The 18,108-nt window shown below is 32.2% G+C and overlaps 1 protein-coding gene and 1 long non-coding RNA gene across 2 annotated transcripts in view; both read right to left on the bottom strand.

Annotated features, from left to right (window-relative positions):
- Positions 1-2,608: 2,608 nt before the first annotated feature.
- LOC127717524 (uncharacterized) lies at positions 2,609-14,770 on the bottom strand. The gene is made up of 6 exons (XM_052223205.1): positions 14,022-14,770; positions 12,351-12,511; positions 10,209-10,360; positions 9,455-9,577; positions 6,229-6,322; positions 2,609-4,255 (listed from the first exon to the last, which is right to left on the bottom strand). The coding sequence occupies exons 2-6, from the start codon at positions 12,481-12,483 to the stop codon at positions 4,158-4,160; spliced, it is 600 nt and encodes a 199-aa protein (XP_052079165.1). The 5' UTR covers positions 12,484-12,511; positions 14,022-14,770; the 3' UTR covers positions 2,609-4,157.
- Positions 14,771-15,841: 1,071 nt separating this feature from the next.
- The window catches only part of LOC127717530 (uncharacterized), a 52,702-nt gene continuing 50,435 nt past the window's right edge, over positions 15,842-18,108 (bottom strand). The window contains exon 2 of the long non-coding RNA XR_007989224.1: positions 15,842-16,557. This is a non-coding gene — a long non-coding RNA (uncharacterized LOC127717530). The remainder of the gene's footprint in view (positions 16,558-18,108) is intronic.

The raw sequence follows: 18,108 nt of genomic DNA on the forward strand, positions 1-18,108 counted from the left end.
AAACCTGACAGAGACAGTTCTTGGATGTTAAAATGTCATGAAAATTCACATGTGACTCATTTTAAAAATGGACATTTCCATTATATTATGTTTTCTCAGCTATGTGCATTCTCGCCTAATTTTCAATTTCGAAACAATTTCAGACGAAAAAAAGCAAACACTTAGTAGCAACGATATACAGGAAGACTGACGCAAAGTAATGAAAAAGATGACACCACGGTATTTAGAACAACATAATAAAAAGATAATACAACAAATTAATGGGGTGGACAATAAAAAAAATCGTTGTAGTTAGTGCAGGTGATGGGAGTTGGGAGGTGGGTTGAGATAGAAAAAAAATACTTCAGTTAAAAAATAGAAAGCCGTAGAAAGATTCAAATATTCTAATATCATTTTTCTATTTTATATTAATTGGAATTTACGATTGGTTGATTCATTGGAAATTCATCCCTCTTTAATCAGAAACACTTAAAAATAACATAAGTTATGGTGAACAAAACAAAACATACTCTGTCAAGAAGCAAAGATATCTGGTTTAATGATTATGATTTAAAAGTGAATGCATTTCCTTGATTATTTGAAAGCTTCCTTCCTCAATCAAGATATATTTACTCGGATATAAAATAATTCCAAACCGCTATTATGTCTAAATCCTTGTATTAGACAATAGATAGCCCATAAGAAAGGATGTAGCAAAACTTTAACAGAATACCAAGTCTCCATTGGGGATGTAGCGAAAGGGAGGCGACAGAAACTAAAGGGATAATCAAACACATAAGTCGAAAACGCACTGATATTGCCATGGCAAAAAAAAAACTAAACACGAACAAAAGACAAAAAACAGTATACAAAACACAACATAGAAAACTGAAGACTGATCAACACGAACCTCACCATAAAGCGGGTCGACCTCATGTGCTCTGGAAGGGTAAGCATATCAGTTCATATCATGTTCGTGTTGCTATCTTTAGTTTTTTCTATAGTTGTGTGTAGCCATGTTCGTCTTTGTGTGGCTTTTCGTTTTTTGCCATGGAGGTTTTCTTCGACTTGTGAGTTTTGAATGTCCCTTGGTATTTTCTGACTCATTTTTGCAAATATTTCATATTTTCTCAATCTACATTGTATTACAACTTTCAACATATGTGGCAACTATTTTCATTTTACCCCTATATTCAATATTTTAAGCGATGGGGTAATGTTTGTTAATTGGACTAACATAATTCGAAAACTATAATCTTATTACCGGAACAAAAAATTAATTATTATCAAGATATTTTAAACACTCATCATGCTTAGAGTCAGATTAATTAGAAATAAAAGAAATTCATATTTATTAGTTAATTATTTACAGATGTTGTAATTTTCATGCTTAGGAATTGAAATACATGTGTGCAAGAATGTGTGCAAAACAATATGATGAATATATGAATATACATGTACACATTTGTGTAAATAGCTATTTTCCATATCTACCAATGCAATGTAATGCACAGTTTTGATGGAAGTCGAATATATATGAAAAAAGTTACCCAATTTAGTATAGTTTGACACCTTCAACAACTTTTTTAGAATGTGTACAAACAAAATCAGGAAGGATTTGATCATTGCACAGCAGACCTGTTTTATTTTATTCCTTTTTTGAACTGCAAAGAATTTTCACTCTCTGGATTTTGTCAATATTCCGTGTCAAATAAGTTTTCTGAACACGGCATAATTGTCTATAGGTTATACGAACCTTACACGTCTTAACTTAAATAACGTATCTGTCGAACTGGAAAGAAGACTTGATCCCCTCGAGTTCTTAAACTTATATTCAACTGTAGAAATCCTCAATTTGAATTCAACTATTACCCCACAGGGGGCTGAGATTCATTGATCAGTAGACAGTTTTGTGTTGTGAACACAACAAGGTAATAATTGGAAAAATTGCTCAACTACTTCTTGTGAAGGGAAACTAATCATCTACGGTTGAATCAACATTTTGGTTATGCAAATGATCTTTAGTTGTGAAAGAACTTTGATTTCAGCAGAATGCTATATATCTGGATCTAACCTAAACATTAGACCTGGCCCTTTACAAATATAGCAAGAAACAAGGGAGTAGGTATTTGCAGGTTTTGTAAGTACGTTATGAATTCATATTACATCATGTATCTATGCTGATCAATATTGCGTCTTCCTCCATGTATGATCCTAAGCCACATGTGGGTCCATGATTTGTAATAAAGTATGTTATTTGTAGAAATTGCAAAAAAAGTAGTCAGTATATAACAAATCTTAATGTCATCTGCATCAACATGATCAAGAGTCTTCTGTTTCCTATGAGTTAGTTTCCTATTGTATTAACTCATGAAGCCGACCAAATAATTTATTTGAGCAGAGTTAACTATTTAGGGTGATAACTTCCATATACATGTTAGTCGCACCTTGTCATGCCATTAAATTGAAAATTGACAATATCTTCATTTTTATGTACGTTTTCCTCATTTTAATTTCTCCAAACAACTTTATACATTAATCGTTGTGATCGCTGCGAGAGCTATGATGATATGTAGTAAAAGGTTAGCCCGTTCAAATTGATATGTGTTTAGAGAAAAATAAAAGGAACTATAAGTTTATAAATTTTATTTTACAAATGAGACGGACTTATCATTTCGTTAGTTAGGACCATTTGATTGTAACATTAAGGAATATGTTACCCCCTGCACAGTTTGAGAGAAACTTGGAAACAAGTTATACCCTTATTACGGAGATAGCATTTTATGTCATATTGCCATCACCTCACTGCAGCTACAATATTCCAAATGGATGATTAACAGATCACTGACCCTGACTGAAAGAGGGAATGGGACAATTCATATGACGACTAACGATACCATTCGCTTTAAAAAAAAAGAAAACAACACGTTATAAATTTCATGCGTCCGAAGCGCTTTTCTGGATTTACCTTCACCAGGAACGTTCAAAGCCGAATATTTGAAAGCCAAGGATGTATAGGGACCGAAAACGTTGTTGAGCTTTGAACCAAATAGGAACTTAAAAAAATAGCCAAATCCATCTGAGGCCAACTTTGCCTGAGGGAGTTGAAACCTTCGTTCCTGTAAATTTCAAAATTTATAAACGGCCAATTTTAGATAGTTTTTTTATAAATCATGTCAGAACCGAAGTATACGTAGTGACTACTAAGCTGATGATACTAACGGTACCATTCGCTTAAATTATCGTTCACCATAAATATTTTACTGTTTTTGACGCAACTGTTAGCTAACAAATACGATCCGACGAATGAAATAATTGTCCATGTTCATTTGATGTTAAGATAGTAGAGAAAAAGTATGTGTTTTACACTTAACGATTCCATCCATTATACCCTCTGACATTGATACAGAATCATCATATCTGTCAACCATCGGTTACCGAAAAACATTATTCATTCAGTCTTTTTTTTTCTCATTATCATGCTGGAGCAGGTTTTGCGTTGTGACATCCCCGTTAATGAAGTCCGTGTGATGTGAACATGCCCATGTTTGATATGTTAACCTTGCAAACCAATTAGTAGTTTGCTAATTTGCCATGCCTCATCTTATTCGATGAACCATACTAGATTGATCGCCAAAACAGATATGGGAGGTGAATATGGTTGACATCTTCAAAGATTCAACAGCACAGTTCTGAGTAATAACATGAGGCAAACATTTCTAATCACTGTACGTTACACAAGGAAAAAAACTAAATTATCAACAGAGCTTGAAACCCGACATTTTATGATTTTACAAACTTTGCATATAGCTAAAACATCTGTTGAAAATTTTATCTATCTATGCATACAGTTAGTTTTCTCATTTGAATTGCTTCATATTTGTCATGTCGGGGCCTTTTATAGCCGACTATAAGGTATGGGTTTTTCTCATTATTGAAGGCCGAATAATGGTTGCCTATAATTGCTTAAATCCACTTCATTTGAACTGTGGTGGATAGTTGTTTCATCAGCAATCATACCACATCATCTTATTTCTATATTTATATGCAGTAGACTATACAACTTTTAACAATATAAATGCTATCGTCATACAGCATTAGGCAGCCAGTACTTCCATCTTCATAAAACAAACAACCTTATGATAGAGATTATAAGTAACATGTCAAACGAGTTTATATTAGCAGCATGTCTTCTTCTTCCGATGGACGTATGAATCACATATAGACACAGTAGATGATCGTTTCTCTTTCTTACATCCTTCGGCTAATGCACTACCTAATTAAAAATAAATATATGTTATAATTATCGTACATGCAGAAAACTTAGACATCTAACATTTTTCGCTTTCTACCATAATCCTTTTTTACAATCTGGATTGCTTTTTTGTGTATATAGATACATATATAATTTCGAAAATAAATACAGTGCTTTCATTACACCAACATCAGAGTAAAAATTTTAATAAAGAACGTACATTGAGGGAGCAAGCTTACATGCCCGCGTACCCTTCAAATGCGTAATTCTGGATATTTTTGCCAAAACAACATGTTTTCCTATTTGATTTTGTTTCTTAACTGAACTCATCAACGGTTTTAATTAGTGGAAAACACGTTTCAAAGCTAAGAAAGATCTAAATAGAAATGAAGAAGCTTTTCATGCGACAAAAATTTATAAAGAACATCTGATAAGTCACCAGTGTCTTAGCAGAAAGTTGATGAACCAGGGGTATGTCAAAGAACGTCTCGTCCTTTTTCTATAAAAGTTCATCGGAAGGTACCAAGAACTTGTTAATAAATATTCCGTATCAACTTCACAAATAATACACGATGGTCTTGAAGTATAGACTCTGGTACTGACGTTTTTTATCATCTTAATAACCTGTTACAGTATTCTTTAATTTGTCTTTTTGAATATTACTTTTACTGTTTAGTCTTTTTTGGTGATATCCATTTGACGTGGCTTGGTACTTATACATCCCGTCATTGTGTTAATGTGCTTTTGTAAATTTTTGTATTGTAGTCTTTCATTTTTTGTTTGTGTGCTTTGTCTATATGCCTTTTTGTGTTTCTTTGTTACATATTTGTTTTTTTTTAGTGATGAAGACCATAACACATTGTTGACTGTTGTACCCCTATTTTGACATTTTTACCTATTATGTCTGTTTGTTTTGTTCACACATCGTTGTCAATATAATGGAATTTTTTGCGACTGTCATACAAGTGAGATGTTTAGCTAGCTATAAAACCAGGTTTACTCCACCATTTTCTACATACGAAAATGCATGTACCAAGTCAGGAATATGACAGTTGTTATCCATTCGTTTGATGTGTTTGAGCCTTTGATTTTGCCGTTTGATTAGGGACTTTCCGTTTTGAATTTTCGTCGGAGTTTAGTATTTTTGTGATTTTACTTTTTGTATAAAATCCTGCAAAATTTTAGATTTTCATAATCTTCTAATAAACTCATTCATGGTTTTGATAATTGGAAATCTTAATTCTAATTTCAATAGGATCCGACAAAAAATAAAGGCGCTAGCATTGTGACTTTAGATTGACAGATGGAACGATAATAGAAAATTTTAATATGACCATGTATACCCCTAGAAATTAATGGATCACCTTTTAGATTTTCCCCATTATCAAACTCATTCCTGGGTTTTGTGAGTTGAAACCTTCAAATACATTTGAAGATGATCTGGTAGAAATAAGGTCACTTAACCAGCGACAAGAATCAATATGGGATGTTTTACAGCAACAAAACAAAATAAAATGTTTCAAAATTAGAGATTTTTCTAAAACACGAAACAACTGTTTACGGTTCATCCATTGTTTATGTCATTCAAATTTGAATAGGATCTGATAAAAAATAAAGATACTTTCGCGTTGATATTGGATAATTTTACACGTCTCTCATTTAACAAAAATGGATTCCATTTGAATTGTTGTGATTATTGAACTCTTATGTGCTTCTTGAGAAGCAAAAAATCAAATTTGAAAAAGATCCGACAAAAAATAAACCCTTTACAATTTCATTGCGTAGTTAGTGTTTAGTTAAACAAAACAACATTTTCTTTGACCATGGTATTGTGAGCGTTTTCTCCATTATACGAGGATGTCTGTACTACACTAGTTTAAACTAATTCGCTACTATTCTTACTGTATAATTGTAATTTCACGTTTTGCAGCGAATGTATGATTTTTGCTATTTATGGGTTATATGATAAGCCAATCTATATCAAAAATACAAACCAATATCATTAAACACTTTGTTTATTCCTTCCCCTGATTTAGCAGATGTCTCTTCAAAATACAAGCCATGGCCCTCTGCAAGTAGTTTTCCTTCCTTTAAGATGGAAAAATGGTCATTTTAGTTCAGAACATTCTACAAATGTTAATGATAAGGGTAATTATAGGAGAACCTGATTTCTTTATTGGCTTTGAACTGACGTTTAGTGTATACTAGTACTCTAAGATAGGTATCTAATGTCTATTGTCTTTATGCTAATTGTGTTTTGAACCTCGTGCCAATCTGATGAGTCAAGCCATGTTTAACTGATATCAAAGTTTAGAGTTTGTTTCTATTGTATTACCACATTCATATTTGTATGCACTCAAATCTTTGATACTTTTGGCTTTCCAAACGTTTGGTCTCGAGTTCACCTGAAGATTTTTTCCTGATAACGGAAATCAATCTCCGCTTTGAATATAACTTAGAAGAATTGGTGTTTACATGTCGTGGTACATATGAAAGCATGATGTCTTTTGTGTCCAATTAAACCAGAGAAATAAAAAAAGGACGGAACTTGAAAACTTACAAAATGTAACTAGTGCTCTAAAAAGCATGTATCGCTCACCTAGGTATAAGTGGATATTCAACAAAGGGCACTCTCCAACATTGTAGAAGAGAATAGAATTCATGACACAAATCTCTTTTTTGTTTATCTTGTTTTGCTGATCCTTTTGTCTGTTTAGTTTCGCTCTATCTTCTTTAGTTTTAGTTCAAAACACAATAGAGGGTAAATAAATCCTCATTTAAGGTCAATCACTCCTATCAAAAGTGAAAGTCTACTAACTTTATAGGCAAAATTTTACATGTTTGTAAATCTGGCCTTGCTGATCATTTTTGTAATTTAAAGTTTCTATTTATCTATAATAATTTTTATCATATAAGGCAAAACGCAAAAAAAAAGATGGTATTTCGTCATTAAAGGAAAATAACTTTAATAAGGAGTGGTCGGAAGATTTCCTCCATTGGTCTTAATTGAAGATCGTCTTGTTGAAAATTTTTGCTTATTTTAGTTTCTATCTATCTATTATAATTTTCAAGATATAAGGCAAAAACGCAAAAAAATGGAAAAATCATTATTAAAGGGCAATAACTCTAATAAGGAGTCGACGGATGATTTCGACCATGCAAATTTATTTGTAGATCTTGTCTTGCTAATATTTGCATTTTAAATTTTCTCTGTATCTATTATAGTTTTCATGATAATAGGCAAAAATGAAAAAAAAATGTCATTTAAAGGAAATTACTCCTATAAGAGGTCCCCTGACAGTTTTGACATAAATCGACAATTGGTAGAGCTCAACATTTTGAACATTTCTGCTCTTGTCAGATTTTCTCTATTTAAAAGGGTTTTTAAAATAATAAACAAAACTTGCATTTTACCCCTATATTTTTAGCCATGTCGGTCATCTTGGTTGGCAAATTTTTTAAACTAGAAACCCCAATGATTATTGTGGCCAAGTTTGCTTAAATTTGGTCCAGTAGTTTCAGAGAAGTAGATTTTTTGTTTAAGTTAACTGACGACGGAGGACGGACGCAAAGTGATGAGAAAAGCTCACTTGGCCCTTTTGGGTCAGTTGAGCTAAAACAATATGTGCCTAATACAAACGTTTCGAACATAATTATCTGCTTCGTCTAGTTACAATCTTGACAGAATGTTTCGGATATGTCAATTGAACAGTCGAAATAGTCTCAGTTAAAATATACAAATATGCATGCAACACTGGTTTGATATATAATAGTCATGTATTAAAACTAAAAATTTACAATCAATAAACTATTTAAATATTATCATGATAGAAACCGAAACCATAGCTGTATCGATAGCAAAACAGCAGTGGTACCGGAACCTAGTAAACTACGTTGGATACTGTTGTTTGTGCACAAGACTATGTTCCCGATAAGGGTACACTGATTTAAAGCAAACATTTCTCTTAGAAATACTCCATACCAAGCAAAAAAACAACCATAAAATTAGGTATGTGTAATACAATAAGATATGGACTTTTGGGTGCAAAATGAAAATAAAACTTTATCAATTTGGAGTATCCTAAGTGTATTTTTATATCAACCTTCATCAGGATCACCAAAACTACCAATAAATTGAAAGCCAAGGATGTATGATAATAGCCAAATTCGTGTAAAGTAAACTTTGTAAAGTAAACTTTACATTCTGTATGTATGTGTCTGTCCCAAGTCAGGAGCCTGTAATTCAGTGGTTGTCGTTTGTTTATGTGTTACATATATGTTTTTCGTTCATTTTTTGTACATAAATTAGGCCGTTAGTTTTCTCGTTTGAATTGTTTTACCCTGTACGTCATTTCGGGGCCTTTTATAGCTGACTGTGCGGTATGGCATTTTTTCATTGTTGAAGGCCGTACGGTGACCTATAATTGTTAATTTCTGTGTCATTTGGTCTCTTGTGGAGAGTTGTCTCATTGGCAATCATACCACATCTTCTTTTTTATATATTTGCCTTTAAGATTTGGAACCTTAGTAGTTTCTTCATAATTTCTATATATAATCAAAAGATAATTTAAGAAAGGTAAACTACAATTCACGTCACTTCTGATGCCCTGAATACTGAGCTACATACCTACAGTCCGTCAGCTGCAGTATCAACCCAGCGTTAGAAAACAAAAAAATCACATTACAAATTTGGTGCGTCCGATGCATTTTTGGATCTTCTTTACAAAGGTTTTCTAATTCAAACATGCAGTTAGTGAATGTGTGTCAATGAAAAAAGTGCATAGCATTTTCCATAAACAGTAAAGATGCGTAAAATATAAGTATATAAATATATAAAAATTCTGATTTCTACCCTTGCTTGTAGAGGTTCCTTATTTAACCTACTTCGTGTTGAAAGACTGCATGAGTTTGAAAACTTGCATTACAAATTTTCCGATTTTGTAGTCCGATCTCCGATTTTATTTGACAAGAAAGTCAGTTTTCCTACAAAGGTCGATAGTTCAATACGGACACTCCGTCTTCCGCCACCAATAAAAAACTTGCCGCCACAATATTGCAAAAAATGCTGAAATTGGCATTAAACTCCAACAATCAATCAATCCATCTAAATGACTTTATGAGATTTGAACATCGACAAACAACTGATGCATCTTATGGTCAACTAAACAGGAGAGGCAAAATAACCTAAAGTGTAACAAAATTAGTGACGTCTTATCTAACCTGAGTTGGAACCTCCCTCAGGTCGTCTAGGTCAACTTTGTTTCCAATCAATGCACATTTCAAGTCCCTAGGTCCGTACTGTTGTAGCTGTAACAGCCAACTCTCTACATTCTCAAAGGATTTCTGAAGAGAGTGATATTGTGATATATCGTTAATTCTAACAAATTACAATAAAAAAATTGAAAAATAGCCTTGTCATTTGTTCATACTTTTTTTAAGTCTTGAAAAAACGATGGATGCTACGTGTAAAACGTAATTTGGTAACCGTTTCAAGACACTTGATATCGGTTTTTGAAGGTAACGTTTGCGCAGATAAATGTCTAGCTCGAACGAAAAGTGCATAACGCATATTTTGTGTAAGATAACTTGGGCGTTTCTGTTAAAGCTTGTGGTTGTCATTACGTTCTTTGTGTATTTGTATTTTCAGCCTTAGGTATGGGCATCCTTGAAAATGTTATTTCCTTCAGGCATACCTTGGCAGATCTGATAATCTAACGTTTGATGTAGAGACACGGAATCTGTCATGTTTTGAAGATTGTGATATTTCTATAGATACGAATCATGCGAACTACAATTGATGGCTTACGCTCTGGTATATGATAAACTGTTAACACAGAAACATGTTTCAACTGTAAAACATGATCACAAACTAAATCAATTTTTGACGACATCAAAGCCACATTCGTTCCAGGCAAAGTTGGTAATGTTATATATATCAAGAAAAGATATTTTCTTATGATTAAAGTGTACTTACATGACTACTAATATCATATACAACCAATGCGATTCCTGCGTCTCGAAGGTACATAGGAACTAAACTTCGGAATCTCTCCTGTCCAGCAGTATCCCAAATGTTAAACACAACAGTTTTGTCTTTAAAGTCTAAAGCACGACTGCAAAAACTTGCTAAATTAAAAAGACCAAAACTTTAAGTTAAAAAAAAGAAGTGCTTACTTTTCTACACAAGCACAAATACATGCTAATCTAGCTGTTTTGATCTGATAATGAGCAAGAGATCATCAAAATATGCAATACTGAAGTGTGATTTAACACAAGTTCGTGTTCCATTCTTTACATCACCACATGAAAGACATGGGATGGAATTGCAAAGACAAACAAAGCAGGAAAGAGAGGCTATCTAAATTTCAAAGAAAAAATTACCCATCTCTAAAGTTATTTGTCGGTTTTCACTGATAAACCAAATAGCATTAACCTAATAACAAGGTCAAGGCTATTTCTTGCATCAATATAAGAGCTAATTGGGTTTTTTTTTATCATCCTTGGTGACTTCATTAATCTTAGTGTATGTTCTTCAGTTTGTAAGTTGGTTTTATTTTAATACATGTATATGTTTTAGTTTTCCCAAATTTGACATCGAGCGTATTAGATAAAATTTTGGTCAGTCGAAAGCGTCTAGCGAATTGAATTTATTATAACTGGGTCGGTTCCTGCAGGGTGTCATTTGTCCAGTAGGCAGTGCTTCGATATTGACTCAACTAAACTGATACTACTTTCTTATTATTTCAAGCTCATAAACTTGGTAATTGTATCAGCATAATGGTTACAACTCCTTAGGCAAAGCTGAAATTAGACGGGCTTCTTTGGTGGATCTTTTAGAACTTTTTGGCTATTATGTTCCAAGACGTTTGGTGTGTTTGTCTGTCGTCGCGAGAATACCTAATGTATGTTCTTTTGTTGTGCTGTCTACATAAAGAAATGCCTGTACCAAGTCAGGAATATGACAATTGTTTTTCATTTGTTTGATGTGTTTGAGCTTTTCATTTTGCCATTTGATAAAGGCCTCACCGTTTTGAATTTTCCTTGGAGTTCGGTATTTCTGTTATTTAACTTTTCACCATTATGTTTAACCCCGTTACATTTTATATCTGCCTGTCTAAATGAACCAATGATCGTATTTCAATAATACTTTTAATTTTTTGTTTATTTTTGCATCCTGCTGATTATCTTTTGGTCGTTTTTCCATGGGGTGATCAGTTCGTTTACGACCTACGAGTTTGAATGTCCTTTTGGTATCTTTCGCCTGCCTTTTAAAAAATATCTTAAAAATTGTATTCTGTACCTTTTTTGTGAGTGGTCCGATAGATACAATAGGTGGCATCATATTATTAAAGACTTAAATCCCAAAATAAAATTTAGTGGTTGTCGATGGTTCGTGTCTGTCATATTTGTTTTTCGTATTTTGTTTTGTTATAAACTATGCTGTTAGTTTTCTCAATTTAATTGTTTCATATTTTTCATGTCGGAGCATTTTATAGCCGACTATACGGTAAGGGTTTTTCTCAGTGGTTAAGGCCGTACGGTTGTCTACAACTGCTTATATCCACTTAATTTGAACTTTGGTGGTTAGTTATCTCATTGGCAATCTTCTTATATAATTGGCATTGTTGTTCAGTAAATAGATAAAGAAATCAGGAAATTTTCTAGGAACTAGAGGAATATTTCCTTATATTATAATATTCTTCTTTTTAAATTTTAATTGTGAAGTTTGTTGTACTTCATGTACTTTCCAACTATAAATTTCCGTAGACGTTATTCGTATTAGTAATGACAACAACAATAATGTCATAAGAGTTCACTCACACAAAAACTTAAACATATAAAAATATAGTTAATGATATTGCTGTTAATGCGTTTCAGCCAAGCGTGTTTGTTTATAATAATAATAATAATAATAATAATAATAATAATAATAATGATAATACTAATACTAATAATACTAATAATAATAACAATAATAATAATAATAATAATGATAATAGAGAGAGAATTAGCAATTATTTCCCATCTTCAAATGCGTCTGGTCCAGTAAAATTTATACCGTAAATGTCATTCTAATGTTTACATTTGACAGCCCATACCCCTTTCTCCTACTCACCTCCGACTGTCTGCTTGTAATGTTGAATGAATGAATTGTCGGTAAATCTGACAGCCAGTGACGTTTTTCCTACCCCTGCATCTCCAACAACAACCACCTTTACTTTGATGACAGGTAATAATTTTCCATTCATTTCAATGACTTACATTACAATTTGTTTACTGAAAGGGACATACATAAATATATATCTTTTAAGAAAAATGCTTATATCATTGTTGTAAATGAAAACATAACCTTTTATGTGCGTGTCAATAAATAACAACCATAAATCTTATAGGATATAAGTGGATAATTACAGTATATTGATACATGACATATTCAGCAATGTCCTGTTAGTTATCCGCGTGTTGTTTAATCAGAAACTCCTGTTTGTCACAGGTCATTTATTGAGATAACACGTTGTCATTACTATTTTTTTTTAATTTATAGTTTACTTGTGCATCTATTCATTTCTGGTATGAGATATGCAGACGAGCGACCTATTCAATCGAAAAAGTAGCGTCAATACACAACGACGAGTGGTTGAATATCAATTTGATTTTATATCTCACATTATTTGTATGTTATATAACAAAGCAATAAAAAGGGTATAATTATCAATCTTTTTAATTGAAATTCAAATTTCACAATTCCGTCCATATACCGAACATATCCCTCAGTGGAAAACATTTTATTTGACCTATTTTTGCTTTAACTACTTTACTTATAGAGATAACAGCCGAAACTGCACGTTCACCATATTTGCTATTGATGGATTAAATCCCCAGATAAATTTTGATTTAGATTCCATATACAACAGTCAGGTAACGTTTGTTGACATGTGGCCAGGTAATGTCAACCAAACAGTATGTCTTAAGGTTACGACGACGGCCGGTCGGACGACGACGACGAACGTCAATTAATGGCAAATACGCACATGGCCTTGTAGGCCAGGAGAGCTAAAACGAATAACAGGAGTTACCAAACATTATAGATAGTCCAGCAAATCTTAAAAGGCAAAAAAAAAGGACGAAGTGGAAGAGCCAAACATTCCGAAAGGTTTTTTCAAATACAGTTAAGGTAATGCATTTCTTGGGAAGAGAATCCTTAAGGTGGTACCTAACACTACAGGGAGATAACTCTGTAAAAATCAGCTAAACGTTTTAATTACGTTGTATTGTTAAGGAAATATTAAGCTTCTCAATGATCAAAATTAGTGTTTGTCAAACTGTTATAAAATCAATGAAATTTTTCTGATAAAGTGGTTGGTTCAAATTTTTTGAATTTTTTATATTTTTGTCAAAGGGTCAAAGTAAACATTTTGTCAAAATTTTATGAAAATTAAACGAGCCAAATTAATATTAGTCAAGGTGTTGGGTACCACCTTAAGCCTTCGAACAATTCAAAGTTTTGTAAACAGTTCTGTTTATTTATAAATATAGCAATATCGATTCATGTCAACACATTCATATTGATAAAGTTATTTTTGCTTTGCTTTTAATTAAATAGCATTTTATTTCTATATAATCGTACACACAAATTCATCGTACATGAGATACCAAGTGATGTTATATTATAAAAATATTTCTGAATTTATTCTTGTATGACCTAGAAAAATTTCTAAATGGTCATGGTAGATGTGAATGAATTGCTACCAGTCCATACAATTATAACATAATTAATTATACTTACTTCAAACTTTTATTAGCGACACACATGGTAAAAGGTATTTGATAATGAAAAACAGTGTTTTTTTCCGTTTTCAATTTCCTACAATTCATTTTCACATCTGATATATGTATTCATATTTTAATAAGGCATAACCTATTTATGTGAAACTGAATGTGTTTATTTTCCTGTTACACTTATCAGTGTATTAGTCACGATATTTAGGTATATTGTCATTGTATTTCCGGTACATTTGACATATGTACAATTGATCTAATACGCGTAGACTTATATTTAGACTTTTTGTTCTGTTTTGGGTAAAATTTAACATACATGTTATCGATGGTTTAATTATGGTGGAAAAGCTACTGGATAATTAAACGGTTGAAAATAAGGAAATATAGGCAAATATTTAAACAAATATTTTTCAAAAGAAAGGTGTCCTTTTATACATAATTGTAAGGGCAATCTTGGTTTGAGGCTGTGACTATGATATAGTGACTCAGTTTGGTGTAAGTAATTTTTTAAAGAATATACAAATTTTAAAAGGTTTCACTGATGTATTCTAATGGGATGTAACATGTTTTTACATCATATGAAATTGTTAATGAGATTTATCTGCAGAAAGAATCATTTAGGACTGAAGGATTGATTTTTTTATATTTGTTCAATGTGCATAGGCAAATATTTCTTGCATATTCTGGTTGAGAACAATTGATTCATAAATATTAAACATTTTTTATGATTGATATTAATGTACAAGGCAACAGTCCACAGGAAGACATGTCATCCATCCAGATGCAATATTCCGACGAGCCGACCAGTCTTTGCTCTTACCTTTAAATACTACGTGTCTGGCGGAGAAACAGTAAATACTAAATTTGAAGGTTCGGTTTAGCCCAGGAACAAGAATTGGAACAATGGAGTTTTATTTAAGCAGGGTAAAGGATTTGGTTTCGTATAGAAAGTCTTTGAATTTATGATTTCAATAAATATTTTAAAGTTTGGTGATTATTCAATTAGTTAATTGCATTTATCCCAATGAACTATAAGTTAGAAATACCACATATTATACGTTTACAGTTAAGTCTACCCCTAACTTGACAATGAAGGTAGTTTAAGAACAATGTTTTACCACAGAAGAGACGACTTTAATGATTTCATTGTGGACTTTCCATTCCTCTTTAGCAAAATCCAACTAGTGCCTGCATAAGGAGTATTATATATTGTGGTTGATACGATATTCCAGGGCTTTCGTTTTGTATAACATTCCCACATGCAACTTATTCTTATTCCACAATGTTTTTCAACTTCGAATTTATTTGGCCTTGATTAGAGCGTCACTGATAAGTCTTTTATTGACGAAACGCGCGTCTGGAGAACAAAATTTTAATCCTGGTATCTATGATGAGTTTATTTACTTGCCATAAACAACACAACGAAGGCCAGTAGCGTAGTCGGACCGGTTTACCCTTCCACTACATCTTAATTCATCTAATATTGTCTTTAAACGTGCGTGCTGATTTATCATTAGTTTTGAGTGATGCATTTTCTGATATTTCGTTTTAATGTCACTGTTCTTTAAACGGTTACAAACTTGTGTATCATTTGTTTGTAAAAAATATGGTTTTCGCAGTTGGTCAAGTTTTAATGTTTGACAATTTACATATACCGATGGATCCAGATAAAATATAGAAACTTTGCGTGCAAAAAAATATGATTTTGAAACTAAGATAACATGCAAGTACTGCTGATGATTTTGACTTGATGATGTTTTGATAAATATATCATGTGTATATAAATGCAAAATATATGTAAATATCTAAACAAACTAAATCCACATATATTGATACTTAAGGCTTTATTTCCGGGTTAAATTTGCATGTTTAACAAAAGACGATAACTTTTAGTGATGCAAAATAAGTTACTTATAAACAACAGTAAATTGTACTTCTAACCAGCAGCTTATCATAATTAAAAAGGGTAAAGTCACTGCATTTGTTTGTATCCACCATTAAGTAATATGCTCCACAAACACATACTGACATATGCACAAAATAAATATGTATAAAGTCATTTATTTTACAAACATAACTCATATCTAACATAAATTATGATTGCTGCTCCAAGATTATATCATATTGATATACTCATGATACTGTAAGGAAATTGCAACTACACATTTCATTTATATATTAAATTCAACATTGCACGTGCCCTTTCAACAAATCATTCAATAAGTTTTCTTCTCTTATGTTACTGTGGATTCATTGATTTTCGTTAAATACCAATTTTCTCGGATTTTGTGTGTACAGATGAAACACAAATTCGAATATTCGACGAATTTCAAAATTGTTTATAGGCTTTATGCAAACTTTGGCAAAACCACGAAATCAATCTCCACGAAAATACAAATTTACCTTGATCTATGAAAATTGGTACAAACTAAAACCGATGAATAGTATTAACATATCAACTAACCATTTTATCATTTACACCTGACCCTTTATCACTTTCAATTATACACAGATATAACACCCTAAACAAACTTAATGGCCACCTGTTCAACTTAAAGGACTGATGTGTACTAGAGACATATAAATTATTTATGTTTCTGTTTGTACACATTGCACCAACTCTTTCCGGGTTTATCAAAGACATCAGTACAACATTCAAAATCAGTAAATAAAACTTGTGACACCAGTAAAATAAAACTTTTACTACTCAGAATGTCCTATTCACTTTTCAACGATATCTAATTATTTGTTTACCAGAAAAGGTTTTTGGGACCAGTAAATTAAAGCTATATTCATGCATGGCAGTGAAACATCTTTCAATAGGTGAAAAAATAATGGGTTTTGGGGTTTCTTCATAAAATATGCATTGATTAGATATAAGGAGATGTAGTATGAGTGCCAATAAGACAACTCTCCATCCAAGTCAAGATTTATAAAAGTAAACCATCATAGGTCAAAGTACGATCTTCAACACGAAGCCTTGGCTCACACCGAAGAGCAAGCTATAAAGGGCCCCATAAATTACTAGTGTAAAACCATTCAAACGGGAAAACCAACGGTCTAATCTATATAAAAAAGGAGAAACGAGAAACACTTATGAACCACATCAACAAACGACAACTACTTAACATCAGATTCCTGACTTAGGACAGGTGTATAATGCAGCGGGTTTAAACGTTTTAATAGGTACCAACCTTCACCCTTATCTGGAACAATAGTGTAACATCACAACATAGAAAGACACACTATAAAATATCAATTGAAATGGCTTAACTCAATCAAAAGACATATTAACGCCAGTGAACATACACTGAACAAATATATTTGATCTATGATACAATAAAAATACAAAATAAATAAACTAAGGGAAGAATATTTAAAGTAACATGTTATACCGCTGTGAAATGTTAAACAATTTAAGAAAAACAATATGCTTGAACAAAAATATCAGCCATTTGCAATTACTTTAAACACAGGTAAATGAAAATAATTTTGTTGTTAGGTATACGTGTGCAGTTCAAATAGAGAAAGGAAATATTTTTACAAAATAAATAATTTTCATGTTCATAGTACGAAGAAGTGAAAATTCATAGTAATAACTAACACTTATCAAAGCTGGTATATAGACCAGATATAACCCTGATTAACACAAATATCAAAAAAGTATTACAATTAGTATCAACAGGTCAAATAAACAAGAAAGTACGATTTGAGAGTACTCGCAGTTACCGACAGCTAGTTAAAAGCCAAAAACAATTAATAATAAAAAATCATGCATCAGAGACTAAAATCAACTAAAACACATCCCAGGGATTTCTTTTTTCAACGTCATGGACAGTCAAAGAAGACATGACTTGTGCAATGCCAAAAATAAATGTATCGACAGGCAGTAGGATAGTTAGGAGTTAACCTCTTTATAGATCAAAATGAACGTGGGTGTGTCATTATACATCCCGTTTGAAAAGAATACAAATTTAGTTATGTTTTAATTTGCTGATGACAAAATCGATATTAGTGCCAATGTAAACTATATTCAAAGATCTAATTACAACATTGGTAAGATAGCCTTTACTAATAAGTTAGTTTAAAGGTTC

Source organism: Mytilus californianus, unplaced genomic scaffold (assembly GCF_021869535.1).
Source record: "Mytilus californianus isolate M0D057914Y unplaced genomic scaffold, xbMytCali1.0.p SCAF_10, whole genome shotgun sequence".
NCBI classification, from domain to species: Eukaryota; Metazoa; Mollusca; class Bivalvia; order Mytilida; family Mytilidae; genus Mytilus; species Mytilus californianus.

Coding starts and splice junctions, on each gene's coding strand:
- LOC127717524 (XM_052223205.1), bottom strand. CDS start 12,483: ATGAATGGAAAATTATTACCTGTCATCAAAGTAAAGGTGGTTGTTGTT. Junction 9,578..10,208: donor TATATGATATTAGTAGTCAT/GTAAGTACACTT, acceptor CACTCTCTTCAG/AAATCCTTTGAGAATGTAGA. Junction 6,323..9,454: donor TGAGGGAGGTTCCAACTCAG/GTTAGATAAGAC, acceptor TCCATCTTAAAG/GAAGGAAAACTACTTGCAGA.